At 47.9% G+C, this 27,664-nt stretch overlaps 1 protein-coding gene across 3 annotated transcripts in view; it reads right to left on the bottom strand.

Annotated features, from left to right (window-relative positions):
• ATE1 (arginyltransferase 1) overlaps positions 1–27,664 on the bottom strand; it is a 95,272-nt gene that overhangs the window by 17,294 nt on the left and 50,314 nt on the right. For all 3 annotated transcript variants that reach the window (XM_078855369.1, XM_078855370.1, XM_078855371.1), the window contains exons 9-11: positions 27,425–27,606; positions 23,756–23,855; positions 4,943–5,063 (exon numbers count right to left, since the gene is read on the bottom strand). In XM_078855369.1, coding sequence (XP_078711495.1) covers positions 4,943–5,063; positions 23,756–23,855; positions 27,425–27,606 — 403 coding nt within the window. The remainder of the gene's footprint in view (positions 1–4,942; positions 5,064–23,755; positions 23,856–27,424; positions 27,607–27,664) is intronic.

The following is a 27,664-nucleotide window of genomic DNA, read 5'->3' as shown; positions in this document are numbered from 1 at the left end:
CGGTTCTTCACGCGCACTCCGTGGCGTTGTGAAGGATCGCAGAGCTGGGCGTGTGACTCGAGAGAAAAAACAAATCCGTAACATTCCCAAAAGCAAGTCATAAATAAGACCCACGGTATAATTTGTACAAATTTGCCGGATTCGTACTTGCTGAAGCCAAAACAAGCCCATCAAGGCGCAATAAGCCTGATAAGAATCTGCTGAATTGAGCGCGACCAGCTCACTCGCAAATAAACAGAGGCGAGAGTGCAGGCAACGTACGAGCATGGGCAACGTATGCACATGCAAGAGCACTCCACAATGCGCGTAAGCAGGTTGAACTTCTTTCGCACCGTACGTAGCCAACTGTGCTAATCGGAGGTGTGCGATGGACAAAGGTGGCGTCAATGAGGCTATATCTCGGGGGTCATTCAAGCATTCAATTATTCCCTTTATTCGATTACAAATTAAATCACCAGGACCAACCAATGTATATCCAGTGCTATATCAAGTACTTCCAATGCAGGCATCAATCCTCACTCAACTAAACTTTTAACTACTTTTTTTTTTATTTTACCAGGTAAGGCCCACTAAGCTATATAGCTCTTTTTCAGAAGCAACCTGGCCACAAATGATAGCTTATCATGTGGAAATGTATCGCAGCCAAATACTCGAAGGTACGTTTTCAGCATTGGAATGTTTTGGCCAATTCCAGTTGCATTGTAAGGAAACCAGAAAACCCGGTAAAAACCCGTGCAGAAAGGAGGAGACCCATACAAACCCAACACAGAAAAGTGCCCGAGTTGGGAATCGCACCCAGCCCCTTCTTGCTGTGAGAAACGCCACCCTGCCTGCCCAAAGCCAGCGCTGATATAATTCGAAGTTACCCAGAACTCCTTTCAAAAAGAGAGCCGTGGTCTCTTGTGCGCTCTTAACCTAGTTTTAAGTAAATGGAATCAATCCATCTATTTACTTGAAATTATATTTTAGCTTGTTCTATTGTGTGCAGCTATACGTATTTCAGCTTCATGGTAGAAATATTTCTTCTTCGGTTCACCAAAACTTTTTTGTTGTTGTTGCCTTTTCAGCAGATTTATCATTGCGGTGCATTCACAAGAAGTGGATTTTCTGTTAAAAGCTGGGAGAAAGTAGCCAACGGTGATGGCATTGTTATTATAGCAGTGGTTAAAGCTATTATTTAACAGAGGCCAGAACAAAAACGGACCAACGCGTATTACTGTATCTTTCTATTTATCTCTGACACGTTTTCTATAAAACAAACAGTTCGAATAATTTTTTTATCCTGCACACTTTAACGACGCACGGCACTCTCTTCGATAACGTTTCACCAAGTTATCTGCGGTCGCTTTGTTTAACGTCAAACAAAAAATGTCGATTGCACTTGAATCACAATGAGAGAACACACTGGGCACATTTATAACTTAAGCAAAAAATGTGTCCCAATAGAGAGATGTGGGGGGAGGGGGGGCGTGGGGGGGGTTCACAAGTTTTTTTCGAGCGCAGCTGAGCGGATCTGTGGCTTCGGCAGGTCTCGGAAGCTAAGCAAGCTTGAGCCTGGATGGTGTCTGGTCCAGCGGTCATCAACCTGCGGCACTTCACTGAGGACTTGCTTCGTCACACGTTATTTATTAAGGACCACGATCTCTCGTATGCACGTCCATTGCAGCTCTTGAAATATTGAGGGTTTTTTTAATTGAAATTTTTTTTAAATGACCACCAAGCATGGAATAAATGGTGGGAAGTAGAGAACAGCCCAGCAAAATGCAATGCAGCACTGTACTTCTATGCTCCCGCATCTACGCTCTCCGTGTTCACCAACCCGCAACGACCAGCGTGGCAAAATACGGTCACGGATACTCCTCTTGACCCACTAGGTGCGGGGTGGGAGGGCCTTCATCCAGCAGTAGATTGGCACGTGTGACAGAGAAGCTGTGCACTGTTACTATGGGGAGGCGCTCTGTATACCCCGGCTCTTGCGATCGCTCCCTACGGGAAGCCAGGCAACGTACGCAAGCGATCGCAATTTACAGGCGCCTTGGTATTCCTTTTTCCACTTTTTTTTTGGAGGCGTTGCGAGGGCAAAGATACATGAAAAAAACATAACAACGACAATAAAAATGAAGAGTGATGAAGGCTCGGTCGGAAAAAATGTTGATTCGTATATGTTGCACGCTTTGCTTCATTAACTGCCGTATATTTCGACGTTGCCGAACTTTCCCTGCCCGTCGTTACTCTCCACCGGCTATTACGCACTTGAAACAAAACAAAAAAGGCCAATACTTTCCGTGCGATACGAGACCTTAAAGAGTACGGTGAAGTGCTACTGTGTATTCAAAACAAAACAAAAAACAGACCTGAACTCCTGACCCTTAAAAATGGAGCCCACAGGAGGCCCAGCCCAGGGTGGAACACCGCCACAGTTGCACATCTCACATTCGTGTTGTTCTATTGTACGGGGGGGGGGGGGGCCTTTGCCGGCTGTGCAGATAAAAAGAACATTCCCCTGGTCCTCCTCCCGCAGAATCCCATTCAAGGACTTCTCGTCGTTTTATCCCCCCCCTAGGACACGCTTCCTTACATCAATTCGTCGGGTGGCAGAGGACGATGCTCACGATGGCTTCTATCGAGCGGAGGACGACGAATTCGCAAACGAAGCGCCGATTCGTTTTTTTTCCCTCTCTCTCTCATTAAAAAAAAGGCGAATAAAGCTGTCGCCTTTTTTTTTGCGGCGGCGAGGCCGGCGCGATGAACGGGGCCCTCAAAGGAGGCGACAGGAGGAGGGCGTCGCCGCCACCGCCGCCGCTCGTTTGAGCCGCTCTCATTAGGGCCGCGCCGTCTCGCCGGAGCTGACGTGACACAGGGGCCGTCATTGTAAGCGTCCCCAACTCTCCACGGGCCAAATTGAGCCAGCCTTCGGGCACAAAAGATCCACAAATAAATTGAGCGAGCTAATAAACATATAAATAAATAACCACTCCTTTTCGAGGGGGTACGCGGCGGAAGGGGGGGGGGGCTTCAATTTGGCGGCGGCGGCGCACGCGAGCGAGCGGATGGACGGAATAAATGTGCAACTATGAGATCGCACAATGAGGAGAGAGCAAACGGGCGGAGGGCGATGCTGGCGGAGGGCGAAACCAAAACCCGGGTTTGGCTCTTACTCAAACAGCAGACGGGGGACGGATGAGCCTTTATGTAAATGAAGCCAATAATTACCCGAATGCATGCCTGGCGGGATTAAAGCAAACAGAGAATGAAGTGGTGCCAGGGCTTTCCAGCTCCGTGAGTTTTCTCCAAATAGGCGACTTAATTTCTCAACGCCTAAGCCGGTCCTCTCCCCCCCCCCCCCCCACCACGCCACCTTCAGTTCACACCGATTCCCACATTACCGGGGCAGCGGCGGGCGCATTCACGCGCGCGTGTGAAGCACTGATCCCGATTACGCCCACAGCTCGCCCGGCCTCCCAAAGCTCCGTAATCTCCAGAGAGCCAAAGGGGAGCTCCGACGTGGGCCGCCGCGCAACTCCCATGCCCCCGAGTGCCACTCTGATTATTCCGTTAAGCGCACACACACGGTCGCGCGTTCTATCGCGGGGCTCCCCGTCGCACAACGGGCCCCGAGATGCCTTTATTCGCCATCGGAAGTTTGGCAGAACCAAAGCTAGAACTAATTGAAGTCAAGGCAGATGTAATGGGCGTACGTTATCAATTATCGATGGAGAATTTGCTGCCAGGGGGCAACGGGGTCCAGCAAGTATCGCGCATTCCGCACTCACAAAGTACAGGTTTTGCTCGCGCACACAGACACAAGAAACTTGAAAAATTTTCTTTACATATATATACATACACACACACTCGACCCCCCTCCTAATAGATATTTAAGATAATATTTTAAAATGTATACATTCATTGGAAGAAAACTATTAGTGTGAAAGCTTAAAATGCATTTTTTTTACTGCAACATCAAAAGGGTGCGGCTTCCGTCACATGTTTCCCTGCGCGCAAATTTGTATAACCTCAGCAAAATAAAACTGACACGCATTGTAAATGAGGTGTCATATACGAATCTTTGCGATGGGGTTTGACAGGCCGTTAAATAGGCGAGCCTCTACATCTACAGACATTTGTCAAAGCCTTAACAGACTGTAGGGACAAGTGCTGTTAGCGAGCACCTATGAAGGCCGGAACGGTACACGAGGGGGTGGGTGGCCAGCACCACGCCCGGCCGCCTTTGTCTCCCCAGTGGCGATGTTTACACACCGCACCAGGTACTCATTTGAGGCCGAGTCGACCTAGGGGAGGCCCAGGACCGGTTCAGATAATCGTCACTGGTGTTGGCCGTGAACGGGAATCGCCGGATTTATAGCGCAGCGCGCTAGCCGCTACACTACCGCTCCCCGCATAGCAGTACAATACAAACATTTATTTTCATGCATTTCGCTCAGATGCTCACCATGTAGCTCCACAGCCTATACCAGCTGCTACACATGATGGTCGCCCACTCCAGCACTATCGAGGCTCAACCTCTGCTTAGCTTCTGAGAACAGCTGAGATCAGGTGCATTCTGGGTGATTCTGATGTAGGCTATTGGTGTGAAGCCTTCGATCCAGCAAAAATACAAACACGCAGACATATTTAAAGTCAAGAAATATAAATACACAGAGCATATATACATGCATAAATAAAGAGAATGATAGGCCCGATAAGATATCCAGGCAGACTCAGAGGAGTTGGGGCCCTTGTAAGCAGAGTGGGAGAGAGATGGTTATTCTACCACATTCGCCAATCAGCCTGTGACGACACACGAGGGCCAGATATCGAACATCTGTCTTGGCACGGATCCTCGGTTGCGATCGAGGCACGATTGCCACCGAGGATCTTACCGCCCCGTGCGTGGTGCTACTCAGTTGCGTGCGCGTGTGTACGAACGTGTGCGCGTGCGTACCTGCGCTGGCGTCCGCGTTGAGCCGCGAGTATTTATTGACGTCGAGCTTGGGCAGGCATTGCGGCGCAGGGATCCAGGAGTACGTCTCCGGGCACAGCAGGTCAGCTGGGCCATATTGGGCCTGCGAAACATCGCGAGACAAACAAACGTTTATAAACAAAACCTGACGGCCCATCATCATCCTATTTACAACGTTTACCGTTGCTGCTACTAAATCAGTTCGCGTGTAGAGGAGAAGTAAATTATTGCGTCGCAGAATCGTGAGGTGGCGCCGGATTGGGGAGGCCTTTGTCCAGCAGTGGATTGACCATGGATGATGATGATGATGATGTCCTTGATTACTGCGTAGGTTTTTTGGCGGTTGCGCCGATGCGTTTTCACGATGCACCACGTGTTGTCCGACGTTTTGCTCCATGAGCTCGGAGCTTCTTCAGTTCCCAAGGAGAGCTAAACAGTTACCTTCATCAGGCATGTCGTCGGGAAAAGCGCCACTGTTCATCAATATATTCATGGTGGCAGCCTCAAGCACATCGAGGAATTTTATTTAATACGTTTTTAAGCAATGTTTTATTTCTTGTCGGAAAACTTATTTGCACCAGAAAACTGAAGGAGCTTCACCCTGGGCGTGTTCACTCCAGCGGCGTTTGTTTTGTAAAGGTGGGGATGGTGGCGAGGGGGGTAATGTGAAATACATTTTTAAAAACTGTAATTACATTTTTTATATTGATTCATGCGTTTTTTAGACTCAACTTTAATATCTTGGGCCACTTGCTGCCCTGCCCAAACATGGTACTGAAATCCACAGCATTGCAATTTTCATCAACTTTGTTGTGCCCACCGCACCGGTCTCCTCCACACCAACACATTGCAAGTTTCCATAGCAAAAAAGATAAACATCCACGGTGCATTGTGTCAACAAGCAGAATGTCATTATGCCCTAATGCAGTAGTAATGTATCAAGCAAGGACTGGGTACCCTTCCGCAGTCCACGCAAAATAGCCCAAGGACAGCAACAAAGCGTTTCTCATGCGAAGCCAAAACAGACTTCGTTGCGCTCGCTACACGAGACGACCGTGCCGGAAATCAATTCGTCAAACTTTCTTCACACTGGCCGCGACGACCACGACAAGGATCTGACACAGGGCGCATAAATAAAGAGGCTCCAATTTGCAGAACTAGCGGCAGCCTCGAAGGCCGTAATGCGTGGGCCGCGGTGACTTGTTCTCCTCTCCCAGCCATAATGAATTCCCACGTAGCGAGACGAAGACGATGACGGCGTGTGAACTGCAGTGGGGTTTAATGATTGACTCATCAGAGGGAGTCAGCGCAATCGTGGGCGGCGTGATTGAGTGGGCGGGCTTGCATGGGCACGCAGGCGGGGGAGGACCCTCGCCCGCCCGTACCCCGGGGGTCACGCTCACCCAGGGGTCACGCTCACCGTTCACAGGCTTCCCCTCCACCCCCACAACCGAGACATAGATCGCAACGCGGGCAGCTCTCGGATGTGTTATCGGGTTTGTACCGTGCGTCGGCACGATGTACGACGTTTTCGCTCCACGCGCTGGCAGCTTCTTCAGGAAATGAATGAACCATAATCAATCGAATCAGTCTTTATTTCACGCGGCCAATATCGCCTTCAACAAAGGAGACAACAGCGCACATTGCAGAACAATGGGAGCAGTACAGGGGGGCATAGAGCAAAAGGAATGAAGAAAGAAACCCACCACGACCTCAGCCGCTTCTCCCTCGATTAGACAGCACTGCCTGCTGCTGCTGCTGCTGCTGGAGTTGGATGGAGCAGCTGATGAAGCAGCCCGTAAACAAATCAGAGAGCTATATAGCAACAACCGCACAAACCTGCATAGTCGTAACGGCACAGGCAGTCACGAGCCTCAAGCGGAGTGAGCTGGCGGACTCAGCATGGTCACCAATGATTGCACGAAAACCAATCACATTCAATTTAGTTCTGCATTTAAATTGCCTAATTTCCAGCTCTCGAAATTAAATATATTGGTTTGACTGGCATATGCATTTCTCTGCGTGGCAGGGCACGTGATAAAAATGCTGCCCCTTAAATGTTCTGGCCAGAGGTAGCATTGTGATATCCGCCTGCATGGGGCATTGTCTAACACTGCTGTGACTGCAAGAGATCACAGTGATAATTCGTCTCATGTCGTGACAGGGGGATGGCTCCATCGGGATGTAATTGCAGAACAAAATATATAATTTTAAAAAATCAGTCACGCATAGCCATATCCCACGTGCAAGCAATTATATAATGCAGACGAGCCCTAAGGGCTGATCTGCCCTATGGGCGAGCAGGGCATACAGAACTGCCACTGGCTTAAGCAGTTGCACTCAAACCTGCCCCGTGGCTCAACAGCCGCAGTGGACCTGCCAGTCAACCAGGGGTTCCCATGCAATCCCAATCCTCCCCGCACTACTTCCCCCCCACTCCCCTCCAGCCTCCCATGTCCCCCACGCTCTGCGCCCAAACCCTCCCTCATCCTTCTGCCACTTCAGCCACTTTTAATGAAGTTAGTTTCAGGTTACCCGGACGAGACGCCTCGTCCGCGCTCGCAGCACAACAATATTAAAAGTCCTGTGGCGGGCTTCTCACACGCGGCACATAACTCTTCACTACCCGAAGTGTCAAACACCGGCGTGTAATTCATCATTGGCTCATGCGCATGAAGTGATTCTTTCGCGCCAAACTTATACACATATAAAACATAACGTCGGGCATGTGTGCATTTGCGTGTGTGTCGGCTCTGCCCGCCCGACGTGTACTCTTGAACTGGTCCATGCTGGTGAATGATGATGCAAACAATCGTTTGCCAAAGATAAGCAAAGCAACCGACATAAATGAGCTGTGTATAGCAACTGAGTGAGCAATGGCCTCATAAAGTCATCTGGATCTACCAAGGATCAGGACGATGCAGATAATTACGATGTTTAGCTCACGTTGTTCTTATGGGTGGACTACTCAAGGGGCGGGGGGGGGTTTCAGTGGAAATATTCTGGGGCTGCGAAGACCAACTTGTGATATCGTAGCTCAACAATAGAGCTGTGTTACCAAACACGCTCCGGTCCTCCATGACTGAGAAGCTTCCGCATTGACCGACCCTCACGGCGAAAACTGTGCGGTGATGCCGAGAGAAAAGAAAAACGTTCGTTCTTCCGTTATGCCCGCAGATCTCACCCGCTCAGCAAGGTAAATAACTAAATAAATGCTGCCTGCATGATTTACACCAAATTTCCTGTACCAGGGACACAACTGTCAATTGCGTTCTCGCGTGGTTTTACTCAGCCTCTGACAAACACAGAAACCAGGCCATTAGCGGTGTTTATTTTAAAACACACAAATGGCGGACAACCTCACGGAGCCACACGCACGGTGTCGCGCCATTCAACGCCACGACCCGAGCACGCTCGTATTGCAGATTTCCCAAAAAGAAAAAACGGCGCGTGCCGCATCGGAGTGACACTAAGCAAAACAAACGGCGCAACCAAGGCCTGTTCGCTCGCCTAAAATCCTGTCGCTTGCAATCCAGAATGGACTCTGTCACTGTTAACATTTGCCAAGTTAAATTTGCCTTAATGTCTGCCAGGTGTTAGTAAATGCATTAGTTCTCAGTCACGGCACTCTGGTCAAGCTAACGAGCAGCGACATTTACGGGGGGGTGGGGGGGGGGGCACAATAAAAAAATATTAACTTGAATAAACGACGCAAATATTTGAAACATTTTTCTCAAAAAAAGTTGATCTTTTTTTGCAAATAATTGCCCTTCTTGAGGTAAAAGGAGGCAATACTTGAGAGGAATTACCTTCCTTTGCCCACTTTATACATGTAACCTCTCAATTAACACCACGTTTATTTTGTTTAACCAGCTGAAAACTCAAGAGACCATAATAGTGTAATTTGCTAGAATCACCTGGGGCATTCGTCTTCCAGTAGGGGGTGGTGATTGCTACGTGTAATCCCAATTGACCAATTTGTGGGCAATTTCAAATTCGGCAAATTTGTACCCCGACGCTCGCTCTTGAGAATGTCGTCGGGGATCTTTACCGTCCGCTGTGAAGCAAGATGGCTCGTTATTATTATTATTATGGCAATGCATTGGCATTGTTAATCAGGGCGGCCACTGGCTTCGAACTGTGAACTTCTGCAACAAACGGCGAAGGGCGCTGCCGCTGGGCTGCCACGTCACCGCCCGAAGCGTGAGCGAGAGTCCAACGCGCACGCCAAATTTACTATTGCTTTGTGCCGAGTGAATTGGTGACTAAGCTGTGACCATCGTAATCGGCGCTTATGCGATTCGCTTGTAATACTGTGGAACCTACGGTATTTTTCCACAAGTTTTGCCCCCCCGCCCCCAGCCTTTTTGGATGCAATCTCCGATGAGCTGGATCAGCTCCCTACTGTGGGCATCCCAAAAAATGGGTTGGCAGGCTACTAGGGCCATACAACAATTGAGGAGTCCATCATTAATAAAATCCTACACGCGTGGTGTGCGTACTTAATCGTGCACGTGAGCATCAGTTGAAGTGTCTGAAATAAGCGTTTGAAATCGTGGAACTGTCCAATGGCATCTCATTCAACGATGAAACGCCACCTTTGTCCACACAGCCAGACGTTTAGAGAAACAGCTGTACGGGGGCCTATGAGGCATTATCACGGCTGTGAGCAGCCTAGGAGGCATAACGCCTCAACGGGTTGCAGACCGGGCAACTTTATGGCTTTCGTTTCACTATTCATGTCCTTCCGACGCTCGCCGCACTCAAAGGAAATGGGGAAAAGACTTTCCAGGCACGTGCGCTGCGGCGCGCTGCGTTCAACGAAAAATAATCCGATTGTGTTTGCTCAAAATACAATTTGAGCACAAAGCATCCTGTCCACATGGGCCCACATTACGCTTGAGTCAACACACGCGGCATGGGCCCGCAGATTCGTCCTCAAGCGCGAAGGTATGCGAGGCTCATACCTGCACGCAGACAACAATAAACGCGTCCACTGAGACCACAAACCACGATGGTCTCCTCTCCAAATCAGATGCACTTTAAAAAAAATTGAAAACGCAATTGACATGAAAAGTATAAAAAGAAGACAAGGATGACATTTTTAAATATGAATGGAAAAAAACGCGGAACAAAAGCATGTTGAACAATACAGAAATAAAGCTTTTACATGGCTCAGCAACAGAATGAGTGCCCAGATTAGACAGCATTCATTAATTTATTCATCCGTAAAAAAAATGCCTTTTTTTTGCAGTGTGGAAATAACTGCATCGCATACCAGGCTATGGTTTTTTTTCAACGCTTTGTTGAAAACAAAGCATTGAAATGTAATGTTTGCATTATGCACGCGGTACACATTACTCGCAATGCATCGCAACAAAAATTGGTCGGCAATTACACGAGAGCGTGACAGTTGCCCGCCACCTCTTTAAAACTGTGTTTTGCTTTCACCAAGACGTTTTAATTTAAAATCTTTGAAACCGAAGATGAGTGTCTATCTGCCGCCCACCTCTCCAGCCACACCGTGTTTGCTTGTAAAGTTACCCAGGTCAGCCTGGCCACGCAGGGTTTATTTACTTTGCCCCGGCTTTGCCGCCAGTGTCTGACGGCGGCGCGCACGTCTGTCTGCGAGCGCTTACGCATGTGCCCAGCGTGTGAGCGGCAGTACGCGCAAACGCGTGGGTAATCACGCGTGCGTGTTTGTGCAGCCCGCGCGTGTGTCATACCACCGCGTGGTTACGCGTGCGTGCACTCGCGGTCTAGTATTTGCATGCACGAGCCTCTGCGAGACCGCAAGTCACGAGTGATGTAATTGCAGGCCCCTTGTGGGCTTACGCCGGCGTAATCTACAGGTGCCTTCCATGACGATGGGGCTGTGTAAATGGGACAGGTGTTAGGCAGACCGGTCACTCCGCCACATAGAGACTGCATTACATCCACCTACATTACACCCACGACTGCATGAGGCTTTGGCGGATGATGTCAGGAGATGGTTGTGGGTTTTTTTTCACCACTCATGCACATGGAGTTTGCAGCTTCCGAAATGTATGCATGTATGTAGAACTTATTTTGCACCGTACGTAGCCAACCATGCTAATTGGAGGAAATTTGGTGAATTTCAGGCTATAAAATCTGATAAAAATCGATTAGCCAAATTTGCACGTTCCTCCTGGTATAATTTATCCGTCAAAATTTTTGTCTTCCGTTCGCACATGTGACCGTCGCCAAATCGTCGGCAAAACACTCACTCCCTCGCAGATTCCCCGACACACGGGGCAATGCACCGTTAATGGTGCCAAATGGGAACCAATTTTTAATTACAACCCAATCAGGAAAAAAATTATGAGAACAGCCTTGAGAAAATTGCTTGCCACCCAAACAGAACGTGCGACTGCACCGCAAACCGAGAAATTTGGCAGGATCGAATATATAATTGAAAGGAGAGAAAAAGGACCAACCACACCAAAGAGATTAAAATTTAGAGGCACTCAGGAATTCACCAGTCCTCCCGAGACCTTAAGCGGTAATAGGAGGAAGGTGTTCTGGCAATGTTTCCCTAAAGGCTCGTTCAGCGTTGAACGATTCCTGAACGTGCGCCCAAAGCCACACACAGGTATGCTTGATTGTGCGGTCTTCCTAAACCCATCAATTGCATTCAACGCGACCCTCATGGTAACATTCGAATGGGCCACATATTAATTATTCAATGACCACAATATTACTTTGCTGTTTGCGTCGCGGCCTATGTAAGCACGATGATAAATACGATAGGCATTGTATAAAGTCTGTACCATCGCAGAACACATATGAAGGAGCTTAAAAAAATAAATTTGAAAAAGCTCATCTTATATCAAGCACATTTGCTTAGTTATTTAGGTATGCCATGACAAGCAGGATAGACATAGTGAATATGTTCTGAGATTAAATGCAGAAACTGAAAATATATATTAATTTAATGGACTTAAAATGATCTGACTTCCTTCTTTGACCTTATAAGCATTTCTGTGGGTAATTAGCAGGGCAATAATGACTCAGACATACCGCAAATATATATTTTTCTGCACCAGTCACAAAGGTTACTGGAATTGTGAAATAATCCCAAAGGCAGGCAAGCCGGCATTCCCACTTTTCTCGTGCGATTTCACAAAGACATTACGTCATGCGTAATAGCCAGACGCTACGGGCTAAGGGAGACTGCCGTTCTCTCCCTGCGCTGCGCAGTTTCCACTTTATACTGTCGCGTGAAGGCGTGCCCTTGAAATGTCCTTGAAATATCATAGGCACAGTGAAGGGCGCCACGGTGGCGAGATGTTAACTACCTCGTCCGGTATGCAGGAGGTTGTGGGTTTGATCCTGACCCTGACGCTTGTATATTTGGAGTTTGCATGTTCTCCCTGCGATCGTGTGGATTGTTCTCCGAGCCCTCCGGTTTTTCCCTCTAGATTTAGAAACATGCGTTCAGAGTTTTTAGCTGCTATAAATTAACACGCGATAAGCCACTTCGTTGAGCTATTATCTGTGGCCATACAGCTCAGGGGGGGGGGGTTATCTGGTAAAATAAATTGTATTTTATTATGTTTAATTTTTATTATTTTATAATTTCCCTTCTACGTGACTTTACTGAAAGAACCAAGAAGATGAGTCCCTGCAGTCACGAAAGCTTTAAATCGAAAAATGAAAATAGTAAAAAAATAAAAACCTTAAACCCGACATGACAAGCATCCTGCAATGAAGGTGCTGCAGCAGTGGTTGAGAATTGACTGTGGGATACTGATAAAGGCTTAGAGAAATGTCCCAGGCCAGGAGGGACTGACAAACAATTAAAGGAGAACCTTCAACGGGATGCGGCACACAGGGAGAAGTCTATCTGTATAATGAAACACTCCACGTGATGAGACCTGTCAGTGCGCAAAGGAAACAGTCTTGGCAACACGAGATGAGAACACGCACGTGCAATTGTATGAAAATTTTAAGCGAAGACCCGTGACATCATTGCACGGGTGTGCCACAGTGTTCTCGTGCAAATGCAAAAATCGGAGAAAGAAAAAAAAATCCACATCTTGTGCAATATTGACAAATGCCCCCCTTTGTCTCATCTGCTAGCTGCCAGCTCCCCATGGGCAAAAGAAACATTGTATGGTAATTGCTCCAACGTGGGTAGACGTACGGATACTTCAGTAAAATTTGCACCGCGCGTGAGACAGCCTCGTGATGGTTCAGCCAAGGCGCGTGGCAAAGATGAAAAGGTGCTCGGCTCGCAGAGGAGCGTGCAATTCGGCGTGTCGCCAGCAGCCTTCCTCAGCGAGCACTGCGTTCTCCACCGCCGTTGGTTAAATATAACCACGGTGGAATCGCCGCAGGAGCAGCCGAGGCGCTCCGACGTTGCGTAGCGCGAGCGTTCCCGTGAAGCTACCGCGGACACACGCCGAGAGCCCGAGGCTGCCGGTCAACGACGGTCGCAAGTTTTTAACATCTGAGACGAAATTCGCCGTGGAGTTAAAGAGTTCCTTCCATACACGCACGCGCGGTTCAATAACGAACGTTTCCATGAAAATACAAACCGAGCGTCGCGCTAAGTCAAAGGATTCGGAGGAAGAAAAAAACATACCCTTGATGATGCTGCGGCCTGGCACTTGTTCCTAGGTCTGAAGCACAAACGCAGCATGGGTGGTCGGTACTACGCTAGACTGCTCGCTTGTTGCATAAGTGTTTACAAATGCGGAGAGGATGGGGTCATGAGGAGCAAATCATTTTTTTTTGTAGAGGGGAAAAGATAGGACCTCAAATTGTAACAATTGAGCCTTTCTCATCTGGGGAATTTCGCACATAAGGTCAATGCATTACTTTCCAGGGAAGATGCATGCTCCCGTATCATCAATGTAAGGCCTTTCCATCAATGCACTGCTGAATGCAAGTCGCCACCACACCTTTCGGTCATGGGGATTATTTGACCATACTTCACCATAGTGGTCAGTCCGAAGTTTGTGAAGGAGTGGAGGCCCAAGATTGGTCCAGATATCGCTTGCCACTGATGTCAGCCCTTGGCTAGGAATACAACCCAAATGCAGTAAACATTAACAAGAAGACTGTCATTTTAACCTAATCAAACGCACTAACATTAACCGTGAAATTATCGACCTGCAAACAAATGCGCACACTACTATCGTAGTAGATGCGGGACTTGTTTATGGTGGGTGCTGCCACGGTGCCAGGGTTGGCACGCCAGAGTTGCACTGCAGAGGTCGCCGGTTCGATCTCCTGCCTCTGTGCCGCCAGCAGTATAAATAGATGGGTACCTAACGGTCGATGGGAAGGTCACGTGGTGTGCTGGGGTAAAGTGTGGGTACTCCCACCTCTGTCAAGATTGTCTGTGCCAGCGTGAAAGATTCGGCCAAAATCCGCTCTGGAGGTGGGCTCTGTGGAGCTCCGCGTAGTGCACCTTGACCACTCGGTGCTGACCTCTGTGCCACTTAACGCGATGCCACGATTCAGGAGCACTGGCCAACGCGCGAACAGAGGGCAGGTCTGCACGAGCGACCTCGCGAGAGCGGTGCGCGCGCGATGTAGGCAAGTAATCGTCGTGAGAATGTCGTTTGATTGGCCCGCGCACCGACGCTTGGTATTTTTGCCTGCGTGACGGACGCGCGGCCGTATAACGTGCTCCGCTGCAAAAGCTGCTGCAGGTGCACGACGCACGACCTGCAGCGGCAGCATCGAACCACGCGCACGCCGCGCACAGCCACCGCCGCAGAGAAAGTTGAGTTGCCTTCATCGAAACGGCAAAAGCCAATGTGTTCACACAGCCCCTGTGTCCGTCCGCTGCTGGACGGGGGCCTCCCCATGCCGTGTGAGACACTTGGGGGTTACTTGGCAACAATTCGCCAAAATTGATCTGCGTGGGTTTGGTGAAGGCACGGGAGCCATCATCGTGAAATCGGAGGAGGACACTACAACGACGAATTTTGCTGCACTGCCCTATAACCGCCCACCAAACTGTCCCACTTACTCAAGAACTATCCAGGCTTAACCCTGCTTAGCTTCCGGGGATCTGATGTGATCGGCGCATACTGTGTGGTTTGGTCTCCTGCTGATACATGGAGAACGATAATTCCCTGTCTAAGCCAAGCACGGTTGGGGTTTAAAATATGCTTCTTTTTTGTTGTAAATCACATGGTCAGCAAGACATTTGTTTCACAGAGAGGGCAAACGAAGGTCATATTTGTTGTCAGTTTGAATGTTTTTGTAATATCATGTTTATTCGATTACAAATTAAATCACCAGGACCAGCCAATGTATACACAGTGCCCAATCAAGTACTTCCCATGCAGGCATCAACCCTCACTCAACTAAACTTTTAACGATTTTTTTTTTATTTTACCAGGTAAGGTTCACCGAGCGATAGAGCTCTTTTTCACAAGCGACCCGGCCACAAATTATAGCTCAACGAAGTGGCTTATCATTTGTAAACATATATCAGCTAAATACTCTCAACGCGTGTTCCTAAACGTGGAAGGGAAAATCCGGACGACCCGGAGAAAAATCCACGCAACCACAGGGAGAGAGACACACAAACGCCACATGTACAGCAGGCCTCACAGGGTCAGGATCGAATCCACGGTGCCTCCTGCATACCAGTCGAGGGAGTTAACATCTCGCCACCGTCATAGTCCCAGTCGTACGATGCCACAGTCCATCCCACAGCCGCACGTGAACTGATCTCAGTGCTCTATCTGTGTGATGGGGTGTTCTATGTGACGTGTTTGCTCTCCTTTGGCTACCATTGCGTTGACCAATCTGATCCATTGCCCATCGTCAGCCACTCTTTCCAGCGATCCGTTTAGCCCGAGCATAACTTACTCCTCTTCAGCCAATACAACGTATCTGGTTTGTGCATGTAGAATGAAAACTCAATGCCACCCTTTGTCTTTCAAATTCTTCTTCTCGTTATGGCTCTCTTATTGCGAATTGCGTTCCGCGTAGAGAACTGCCGGGACCCACATGCACTCGCACTGACAACGCTGATAAATCGTTGAGCTGACGCACACGTGGCCAAGATTACAAGTCTGCATTTGCCGAATGGGCAGGTTCTTTTATATTGATTTTTTTTTACAATCGGTCTGTTGGTGTGATGAAATAACTTTCGGTGTTTCTACCTTCATTTGTCATTTTGTAATGTGACATTAACTGGCTTCTGTACAAGACAAAAAAACAAAGCACACGTGTTACAAAACAAACAATAATCCCTTAAACGTGGACGCGAAGTGCACGTTTCGTTTCACTGTGCGGCTTGGTTTTTTTTTATATCAAATAAAGGGAAACCAAATGCTACTGGTATTGATTTAAATAAATAAATGGTACAGAAATACTCAAGTCAAGTGGAATAAAGGAAGTTGTCAAAACCCGGTCGCGAATAAAATTATTAAGAAACACATTTGCCAGCGACGCAAAGTGCCCACCTCTAGCCGGTCTACATTTGGGCGCAGTGCAAAATGAGTCGATACGGCCCCAGGTATATTATTATTATGTTCAAAAAGAACGCGAGTGGCACAAAATAAAACACAGCTTTCAAAACACCCTGAAACTTGAATGCACGGCTGTTTGTGCATGCACTTCGCATGCACGCGCACGCACACACGCGCGCGCGCGAGCGAGCATTGGAAAAGGTATTGGAAAAACACACGCGTTTCACATTACTCATATTGCAAACAATATTCATTTCACACGAACACAATTTGGCTTTTGTTGTTTTATAAACTAACAAGTGAGGGCGCGTTTTCCCGCGCGCAGGATAAGAGGCACGTAACGTTGCTCATAGCCCCTTATTCAGATATAAAAACCCAAAGAGAAACGTTGTAACTGGCGTCTGTTTTCGTAACGACGTCTCTGACAGTTTCACCAGGCGCCCAACTGTCAGAGACCAAAAAGGAGGTTGAAGAAAAATTGCGTCTTCAAATTATCATGCAAATAAGCTTGACGCACACCTGCGAGAAGAGAGGGTCTGTTCACCAAATCTACTAAGTTTAAATATTGACCAAAACAACAACAAAAAAACATCTTATCAAGCGAACACAAGAAGCTGTCACCAAACATCTCTGCCGGGGCTCTCTAAAACTCATTACTTGGCGATCAGCTTATCGGAACAACAACGTTGCCGGCTCTGTGTTATCTCTGAAATAATAACAACCGCTCTGATAAAAAAAAATCTGTTTTTTTTTGAAAGCGCACAAAGGGCTGACCACTACTTGGCAATGTTCCCACAGCCCAGGACGGTGCAAAGCAGCTGGGCATTACGAGCTCTTCTGAGATCCTAAAGATAGTAATCCTTTCTCCGTGCCCAAGAGAACTTTCACTTTAAGCCACACATTCAGATATTGCCACTTGTTACGCACAACACATCTCATAGTCCTCTATTATGGACATCTCATAGAGTTGATGAAAATGCCCGTGCTTCAAAGGGGAAAAGAAGAGCAACGGAAAAGGACAATTCGCCAAAACCTTTCATCACACGGACACGTTCGCACTCACAAGTTCGTCGCGAGATGCGGTTGGTATTTAGACGATATACGAATCCACACAAACTAGATAAATCAGCCCGCGTGAAGGTGCTGGGTGGATTAATACATCGCACGATCGTGATTGGTGGCGGCAACTTGGGGAGACATTAATCCAGCAGTGGATTGACCATATCAGCTGCTGCTGCTGATGATGAATCCAATTGTAGTGTATTGTACGACAACCTCCCAACTGGGGTTCACGAGACCTGACACCGGAGTCGAGAGACAGTGCCAGGCAATGCCAGATTTGCAGAAGTCCTGTAAACCCACCGTGGAAGCAATGCCAGGTGCAAAAAATGAATGGCAGCGCTCAAGTTTTAGCTCCGGCACAAATTGCAATTTGAATTCATAATGGAAGCATTGTACCGATTCCGCAGCCTCTCCAAATAATAAAATGTCTTAGTCTAAATTACGCGAACCATTTGCGACAGCCATTTGGGTTAACAGAAATGTTGAAATAAATAGAAGTCAACGGAGGGAACGTGGATTTCCCCAGTAATTGCCACTATAAATACTCATCATCATCATGAGCTGCAGCAGCAACAGTAATGATTTACTCACTACTGGATGAAGACCTCCACCCCACCCTGCCCCCACAAAGGTTAGTTGTAAATACTCATATATAAATATTAACTGCAGTGATTTCAAATTCCAAAGCTAGACTTGCAGTCTGAAATGTTCGGTTTTGACACAAATCCAGAAGAAATAAGAAATAAAACGAGGAAGCAATTTCGCCGAGAAGGCATCTGCGTGCACGTGGGCTACCTCCTGAGAGACGCGAGCAAGGCAGCCAGACACCGAGGGCATCACCCTTCGCCCAGGCCTGCCACATTTCTGGGTCTCAACTCTGGCCCGTCAGCAGAGAGCCGAGGTCAAAGGGCACACCCGTACCTGGCAAAAATTGCGGGCTGCTCTCACCCCCCCCGCACACGCCCACCCCTCCACCCACAGCAGATTTTCACGCAAAATTAGCTCACCCCTGCAATCTAGCATGCAATCTAATTCCATGGGCCAACCGAGCGAACCTGAATCGATAGCTTTTTTTCCAATTGTTGGGTCGTGCGCACAACACCCCATTCATAAAACTGCACATGCAGGCCACGGACGGGCAAGCTGCGGCTCAGCGTCGATGGAGACTGAGTGCTGGACGATCTGTAGCTTTGTCTGGCTGGTGTATCACTGGGCAGAGGGGGCGGTGTAGCCCCAGCAAAAAGCTTGCCCACGCCACCAGTGGGAGACAGGCCTCCTCTAGATAGTGTTTCGCCTAACTCTGCCATGCTGACCAAATGCCTCGGAAGAGCTGGGAGTAACCACTCTTTGACCCGCCGCACAAAACCTGCCGATCGACTAACTATTGCGAACCCATTTTATATTGCGGGGGGGTGGGGGGGGGTTAAGAAACCTGCACCGGTTTATCCACTGCCACGCCAGGAGATTGAATCCAACCGGCGCCCCGTGGCTTTGCGAATCAAAAGTGCTAAGCATCCAATGTGCTAACCATTACACCGTGGAGGCATCCCTTGTACAGCGAGGCTGCTTCTCATTTGACCAGGTTTTTTGGTACAGGCGTTGGCGTGCGGGACTTCAAGCCGTGATCTCTTGGCACAACGGTTCACATCCTGCGGGGCCGCCGGGTCACGCTTCCTGAGCACCTGGCACATGTGCCTTCCGCACCCGACGCCATCTCCAATTGTGTAGCCGCACAACCAAAGATTAACAACGTGGCGCTCGGTTCCGGTGGCTAAAGCCGAGTCACAGGCGATTCAAGTCGTCGAGAACACCCAATTAGGTGCACAAAGTGTTTTGTCGCCTTTGATTTTTTTTTTTACTCGCTGCCGGACAAAGTTTTGCGTTTAAACTTTTCGAATGTGGAAATGCTAAGTTAGCCAAGGAGAAACATAATACTCTTCATCATCAGCCATGGTCAATCCACTGCTGGATGAAGGCCTCCCCCAAGGCACCGACACCCCTACGATCACGCGATGTGACAATCCACCTCGCACCTGCACACGAGCCGATCTCATCGCTCCATCCCCTCAATGCACGTCCACTCGGACGCATTCCATTCCTTGGCTGCCACTCCATCACGATTTTGACCATTAATCCATCGTCCCTACGAGACACCTCCTGCAAAAAGCCCACTTACTTTTCTTAACAGTTTGATTGATGTCTTTAACACACGCATGCTCTCTAATCCATGTGTTCATCTTTCCGCCTCTCAATGTAATTCCAAGGATGCGATAAAAAAATTAGTTGTCATAAACTTCTGCCTTTTGTTATAACACTGCTTGATGAAGACCTTCCCACACCTTGTTGATTATAGAGGTTGTCTTACCATCCTTTGTCGGGTTGGTCAATGCAGGCCAGCGAAGAGGGAACCCAGGACCGGTTCAGATATCACTCACCACTGATGTTAACCATCGCGGGGAATTGAACTCGGGTCGCCGGGTTCATAGGGCAGTTTTCTAAATGACTGCGCAATACATGTACCCAAAAATAACCTGAAAATAAAAAAACCCATTAAACTCAGTCTGCCCATCCTGAAACTATGGTTGAAGACTGATAAGCCAAGTTAATTGGGTTCCTTGGGATGTATTAAGAGAGCAGACCCTTTTCAGACATTGACTGAAATACCATTACCAAGGTGTCCACTAATAGAGCAATCCAAATGGGCCAGCCTTCTGGACAAACATCCGCGTGCGGCTGTGCAGTCTGGTCACGTACGCAACGCAAACGCACAGCGGGGCAGAACCAACCGGGGAGGACAGCGCAGACAACCTTGTAGCTTGAATTCCATCACACGATCGCCAAAAGGGTCAGCGGACGAGAGGTAGCCCACATAGCCAAGACAAAAAATAACCCAGGTGCAGCAGAACCGCTCGCCACCTAATTTCACCCTGCCCCGTTCCTTAAAGCCATCCAGCTGTGCCGCGACAAGGGCATAATCTGCCGTCTCTGTTTATAAATCTCATCGCCCTGCACAATGGACGGCCGGTCCGGGGGCAGTGTGAACGTTTCCAGCAGAACGGGAGGGAACAGCGCGAGCGGTGGGCCGGCTTCACGGGTGATATGGGGACGTGAAAGAGACCGGTAGCTCGGGTGAAGCGGCAGAGTGATATGAGATGAGGTTATCAGAATCAGTTGGCTTTACTTTGAAGGAATATATATTTCAATGGCCCGGGGCTGTGTTTGTCTGACGTGCCGCCCCTTTTGTAGAAGCAGGGTTCGACACGTTTCGCATCCAACGTTGGATTATAAATTAAACACCCACCCGCAGCTGGTGGAGAGCTCAAAGGTATAACTAAATAATTAAGCATTTGATACAACTTTGTACAGTAACACTGAAATTTACATTGACGTGTGTTTCAAATTCAATGTGAACATTATTTTGAAAGACAATTTAATGAAATCTCTGCACAGCTTGCAATTACACAGGCTGGCGGATAATTTTTTCACAAGACAGATGCAATCAAAAATAATTTTATGGGCAAAGCACGTCGCACCCCTGTGTTCAATGTAAACATTCCAAAACAAAGCCTAACTTATAAAAAAAAGAGCCCTTTATCACACCCATACAAGATTACACCCAAAAAAACTGAAAATGTAAACAAGGCGTCGCCCATTTGCTTGTCAAGCGGCGATGTCACATAGACAAGACGGAGTGGATGGATCGAGTGAGCTAAGCTCATCCGAGCCGGCCCCCCAGCCACCCACCCATCCTCGCAGAAAAGCCACCGCTGCCCTTTCACTGCATCACCACAGATGCCACGGCGAGCGCCGCCTCCGTGCCAGGGCTAATCAGGTTGCAGCTCCGGAGACGGCTCGCAGACACGCAGACACTGACCGCCGAGTAAAAGTAGCTGACCCTCGTCCCATTAGCTGGCCAGACGTGGCAATGTCAAGGTTTGCCGGGCAACCAGGTCGGCATTCCTGGGTTCTCCCCCCGGTGCTCGGGTCACTGACCCGACCCTGTACACCGCGGAACCGGCCTCTGGGTTTTTTTTAAGGCCACAGAGATTGCCATAGCTCAAACAGAACACGCAATCTCCACAAATCCGTCCCTCAAAATTGCATTGCCACTGGCATTTGTTCTTAAAACTATTTGGAAAATATTTTTTGTCGCTCGAAAAAATTAATTTGTATGAAAGAAAATTCTAATATTCTCTACGGCTAAAGCGCATCCTTTCATCTGTGGTCGTGAATTTTGATGATCATTAATAATAATAATCACCATCGGTGAGTTAAAACAAATGAATACCACCCTGAAACTATATATTCATGATACAATAAGCACGTATGATTTTCACACTGAACAAATCAGCACCCCCCCCCCCCCGCCCATGAATCCGTGCTGTGCACACATCCTCGCAGCCTTCATGCTTGATGGGCGGGTGGCAATTACTCAAAATGCGCCACTTGCTCGCCAAAATACGCAAAGGCCTAGGTACAATGGCCCCCTTTGTAGCGCGTGGCAGGCATACAGTCAAGCTCTCACGCCAAAGCCACATGTCCACGCATGAGAGCTGCATCTTACTTCATATTTGCCTTGCACTTTAGGGTTGCGCCGGAGCCTGCCGCTTACCGCTGCGGAATTACGAGCGAATATTCAAGCGTAGGGACCGTTCGATGTGGCGGTCAGTGTGTGCCACGGAAGGCGGGCAGGCGATGTGGCGGGCACAGAGTGTGCCACGGAAGGTGGCCGGGCAATGTGGTGGGCAGCGTGTGGCCACAGAAGGCGGTGGGGCGATGTGGCGTGCAGCGTGTACCATGGAGGGTGGCCGAGTGATGCCCGAGCTCACATTTGCACTATTTTTATGTGGTCGTCTTGTGCTCTGCAGCCCACACGTTAAACAGCGAAAACGTCTCCCTGCTCGTAAAGGCGCCGCGGTTTGGTTTTTTTTACACCGCACACACAATGTGATACACTGTATTCCGCAGTACACAGTGGAGAAAGTGTAAAAATAATTAAATCCTTTAAAAGCTTTCGAGATAAAAATCGGCGCGAGTAGCTGCAATATCCTCTCGGTAAAGGAAAGGATAAATAACCTATTTAAAGCCAGAGTTCATGACTTGCCGGGGATTCAATTTCTTCAAGTTAAAAATATGCTTGCTTAGTGAGAACAAACACACTCTGATCCACTCCAACTTGGATAAACAGGCCTGACCTTTTTTAGGCGGACCTACTGTAGAGTTTTAAACACTCCAACTAAGGCGTTGTGAACGTCCAGGACGTGCAAAAGGCCATTTTTGATTCCATTCAATAAACTCGCACGTCTGTATTTCCTTAACATTGAACGCCGAATACAATGCATTCGGTGGCGAGACGACACCGAGGCCTTGCACACAGGGAGTGATCGCCTCGGACTACTACTGTTGATTCTCGAGTTAAATGCGGAACGGCCACCCCACCGGACCCATATAGGGCCAAATCTGCGGGTTTGATTTACGATTGGATGCACCAAGCGACCCCTAGTGGTGACGAACAGTAAAATATCGCACGGCGGGCAATTGTTTCCCACTCCAAGGCGAGAGAACTATTTCTCCCCCGCTCTCACCAGTCAAGGTTCACGCCCCGCATTGCTCATCCCTGTACAACGTTCATGTTATGATTGGTTCTTTCGGTAAAGTCACGTAGAAGGGAAACAATAAAATAATAAAAATAAAACAATACAATTCTCACGACGTTTCGATTGCAACACAGGCAATCATCATCAGGTGTGAAAACCAAAGCAAGAAAATGTTTTTGCTCTGGTTTTCACACCTGATGATGATTTCGGTAAAGTCACGTAGAAGGGAAATAATACAAATAAAACAATACAATTCTCACGACGTTTCGATTGCAACACAATTAATCATCATCAGGTGTGAAAACCAAAGCAAGAATTTTTTTTGCTGTGGTTTTCACACCTGATGATGATTGCTTGTGTTGCAATCGAAATGTCGTGAGAATGTTTTTGTTTTATTTTTATTATTTTATTATTTCTCTTCTACGTGACTTTACCGAAAGAACCAACAATATGAATCCCTGCCGTCACGAAAGCTTTCAATCGAAATTTAACGTTCATGTTCTCGAGACGTAATCTGAAAGCTAGGCACATTTAAATAACTGAATAGTGATGACGATGATGTCAATGATGGATAATATGCACGCTTTTTTGAGCCGCTTACCGCCTCTCCTCTGCAATTTTGCGCCCCTTGTATAATTTGGCGGATTCAACAACAGACAAAGAGCTGAGTTCACCTTGTATCTCATCTTGGGGCAGGAATGGATGTAAAAGCCCATGTAGTAGTAGCGGAGTGCCGGCGCCTGCGTGTACAGCTGCCGTGTGAACGCCACCTCTCTGCATCGAACAAAACAAGACCGACAACAACAAGAGAAGTTTGGGTGAAGCAAGCGAACTCTGCAGAGGTCTCCACGGTCGGTTGGCTGTGCGCTACAGCGCTCCGGTTAGTTTTCGAGTTACACCGAGTGGAGTTTGTCGAACAAAGACAAGACAAAGCTTCCCCCACCCCCCCCCCCGCCGTATAGACTTAACAGACTTTTGGGGCAAGTGCTGCTAGTGAGTATCTATAAAGGGCGACACGGCACACGAGGGGGTGGGTGGCCAGCAGCACGCACGACTGCCTTTGTCTCCCTAGTTACGGTTTACACATGAGTACTCATTTGAAGAATAATTGACACTTATAAGGCAAGCAAGTAAATAACTCACGCGATTCTAAAACCTAATATAAGCACGTAGGCTCCTGATTTAACCACGGACACAAATATTAACCTAGGGGAGGCCCGGGAACAGTTCAGATAATCGTCTTCTGTTGGCCTTGAGCGGGAATCGAATGCAGGTTGCCAGGTTCGTCACACAGCGCGCTCACCGGGAACACGACCGCACATCACGCTGAATGATAAGCGGTAGAAGCAGAATACACATCGGAGAGCTACACGGCACGCTGGTGTGGGGGGAGGTGGAAGGGAAATCGTTAGATGCCCAGTACTCAGGGAATTTTTTTTTATTAACGTTGATAAATAACGATTACTTATAACAGGGAATAGCTAAATCATAAACACGCCTTTTTCCAGAGAACATCTTGCCGGGAATATACACATTGTACCGGACAGATGACAGTAGATTTAATAAACCAGAGCCGTTAAACATTTTTAATATTTCATGTAAATTTCAGTTAGCGAGCTGGCTGATGGGACAGAAAAATAACATTTCACACATTTCCTCCAGAACTAATTTGTTTTCCCATTTAGAGACACCATAACCTAATCATATGCTTAATTATTTAAATCCTATATTGACCACGGCATCTTCTCAACGAAGCTCTGGGGAGCGCGTTGCCATGTGCCACGGCCTCCGATAACACTGGTCAACACACTTCTTTTGGCATAAGGTATTCCAACGGTTTTAAGGTAATTTTGGGGTGCTGGTTCCAAATCTGGCATATCAAATATTACATTTTCAATAAAAACTGCAGAATAAAAATATTAAATAAATGTGGATATCTACATAAAATGATATTATAAACACAGCATCCTAAAAATACAGCACCATATTTTATAAATAAAGCAGTCACTGACTCGCAACAACTTGCAATCATAAGCGACAGAGTTAATTTCGGGTAAAATCAATGAAAATGTGGTATGCCGATAGCATAAAAATGAGATGTGATAGGGCAAATCTGAGATCAGATTTGGAATCAGCACCCTGAAATTAGTCTAAAACAGCTGCAAAAGTCCAGGCCAGAATTTTGTTTTGTTGACCAGTGTTATGCTTGGAAGGGCATCTCCCGCACGCGCCAAAGCGGGCGAGCGAGCGAGCGGGCGTGCAATGGGCAGGGCGGCACGCCTGCTATCAAGCCACCGCACAGCGGCTCTGGAATGTGGCCAAACAAAAGGACACTAAAACAACTCGAGTGTCTCCATTAGCCGGTTGGTGGCACTTGAGGGTTAATGTAAAAGCAGTGAGCGGCACAGCTGGGCCACTCCACAGCACGAGCAGACAAGCGGCTGCGCCATCTGGTACACTGCTATACGGACACCGCTCGGTTTAATATTCCAGGTTGTCCACGCCGCATGTGCTCCGTTTGATTACGTGATTTTGAGGACGTCAACACACGGACAGACGGGTGGCTATTCAAAGCCTTGCGATAGTGTTCAAAGTTAAGCAATACGCGGAATTAAAAAGTATTTGTGCGTGCATTCAAATACTTAATCAAGTATTACATACTATCGTGGTAGACTGTGGATTATAATGAGCAGCTTTTTGTCATTCCACTGCTGGATTAGAGCCTGCCCATGCCATTTCTAGTCGTCAGCATTGTTTGACTACACCTCATCACACTGCTCAGCTGGGATAGTGAAGGGTGGGGCGGGAAGCCCCAGGACCGGTTCAGATATACGACTTGCCACTGAGGTTAACCGTGAGCGGGAAGTGAACTTGGGTCGGTGAGTTCATGGTTCAACACGCTAATTGCTGCACCACCGTTCCACTGTGGGTTATAAGAGAGTAGAATAATTCGCCTTCCGAACCAATGTTTTCCAGGAGCATTGGCAAATAATGGCAAATTCCGTATCGGTTTCAGTTGTATGAATTGCTCTCAGCAGAGCTTTCAATCATGGTGTGTGAATACTCAGAAAGTCCTACAGGGGTGACATACAGGGACCCCAATATAAGTCACAGATGCAGCAGTGTTGTGGCCACAGCCTTACAGATCTCCAAAATACCTGTTTGATAAGTGTTGGGTTTTTCAGAGCAGAATTATAAAGACATCCCTTTGGGTGGATTTTTTTAGTTTAGTCGTTAAAAAACATCGAGAATCTTAAGCAAAGGAAATGTTAAATTAGGGAACCCCTTTAATGCACTGCAAAAGCCTCGTTAGTTGATTGCACTGGGGAAATCTGAAGCAAATAGATCAATCAGGGAATGACGAAATGTTCCAATGCATGCGTAGGGAGCTACCAAACACTGTGGTGAACCAGTCTCCAGGGTAAACGCACGCAATTAACTTCCAACTTCTCATTATTGAAATCAGATGCGAACGTAATTTGATACTTCATCATTTTTTGCTGTTCACATCAATTTCACGATAATTCTGTTGTGAGCCCGCACAGTATACTTTGAGCACAAAAAACCCGTGCAAACAAATGGATTTTATCGCTAGAATCCAAGCACCGACTATGTTCACAAAGTGTTGCAATAAATAGGCAAGGCGATCAATACTAGTCCACAGCGGAATACACTTTAGGTGTATGAATAATGCATTGTGCATTGCACCATTAAGACGCAATCATTGTGAACACTTGGCAGGCATTGCAGTCAGATAAACTAAAGTGATAAAGCACCGCAAAGACGCAACAAACTCTGATACTCCAGGTGAAGTGGTAGTAGGGTTAATGTATGACCTATGCTTACACTTACTTGCAGCCCTTTGTCAATCCACTGCTGGATGAAGGCCCCCCATGCCTTGTCTCGGTCATATGGGTTGCTCGACCATACTTCACCACACTCTTCAATACAGCTTGGTGAAGGCGCGATGGCCCAGGATCAGTTCACATATCAATCCGCACCGATGTTAGCCGTGGCCAGGTCGCCAGATTCATAGCGCTGCACGCAAACCACTGCGCCACCGCTCCTCAACCCATACCGAAGGCACTTATATGACTATTTGCGAAAGGCTGAGTGGACACACAACCGATCATCCACATATGCATGTGTGCTGAACTTCTTTCGCACCGTACGTAGCCAACCGTGCTAATCGCAGGTGCGGGTGAAGGACAACAAACTAAACACAACAAGCAGTTCTAAAGAAATTTGTTTTCGCTTGGTGGGTGAGCAAAAGACAGGGGACTACCACTGCGGTAGAAAGGAGGCTGTGTAACATCGGGGGTGCGGGGGCCGCGCCAGCGCACCTGAGCGCGGAGTAGATGCCCATGGAGAGGAAGGCAAAGTCGGGGTCGTAGTAGAGGTACACGGAGGACAGGCAGCGCGGGAGAATGTCCAAGACACCCACGGCGATCAGACGCCCGTCCACCCAGTACTGCTGGTGGAAGGAGCCATAGCCCACGTCAGGGCCATCTGCCGCGTACTCGTCCTGCGCACGCAAACACGCACACAGGCACATATATATCGGAGGTATACACATTATTCCA

The sequence above is a fragment of the Lampetra fluviatilis genome, chromosome 4 (assembly GCF_964198595.1).
Source record: "Lampetra fluviatilis chromosome 4, kcLamFluv1.1, whole genome shotgun sequence".
NCBI classification, from domain to species: domain Eukaryota; kingdom Metazoa; phylum Chordata; class Hyperoartia; order Petromyzontiformes; family Petromyzontidae; genus Lampetra; species Lampetra fluviatilis.
Note: the sequence above shows the minus strand (reverse complement) of the source record. Positions and strands in the feature narration are given on the sequence as shown.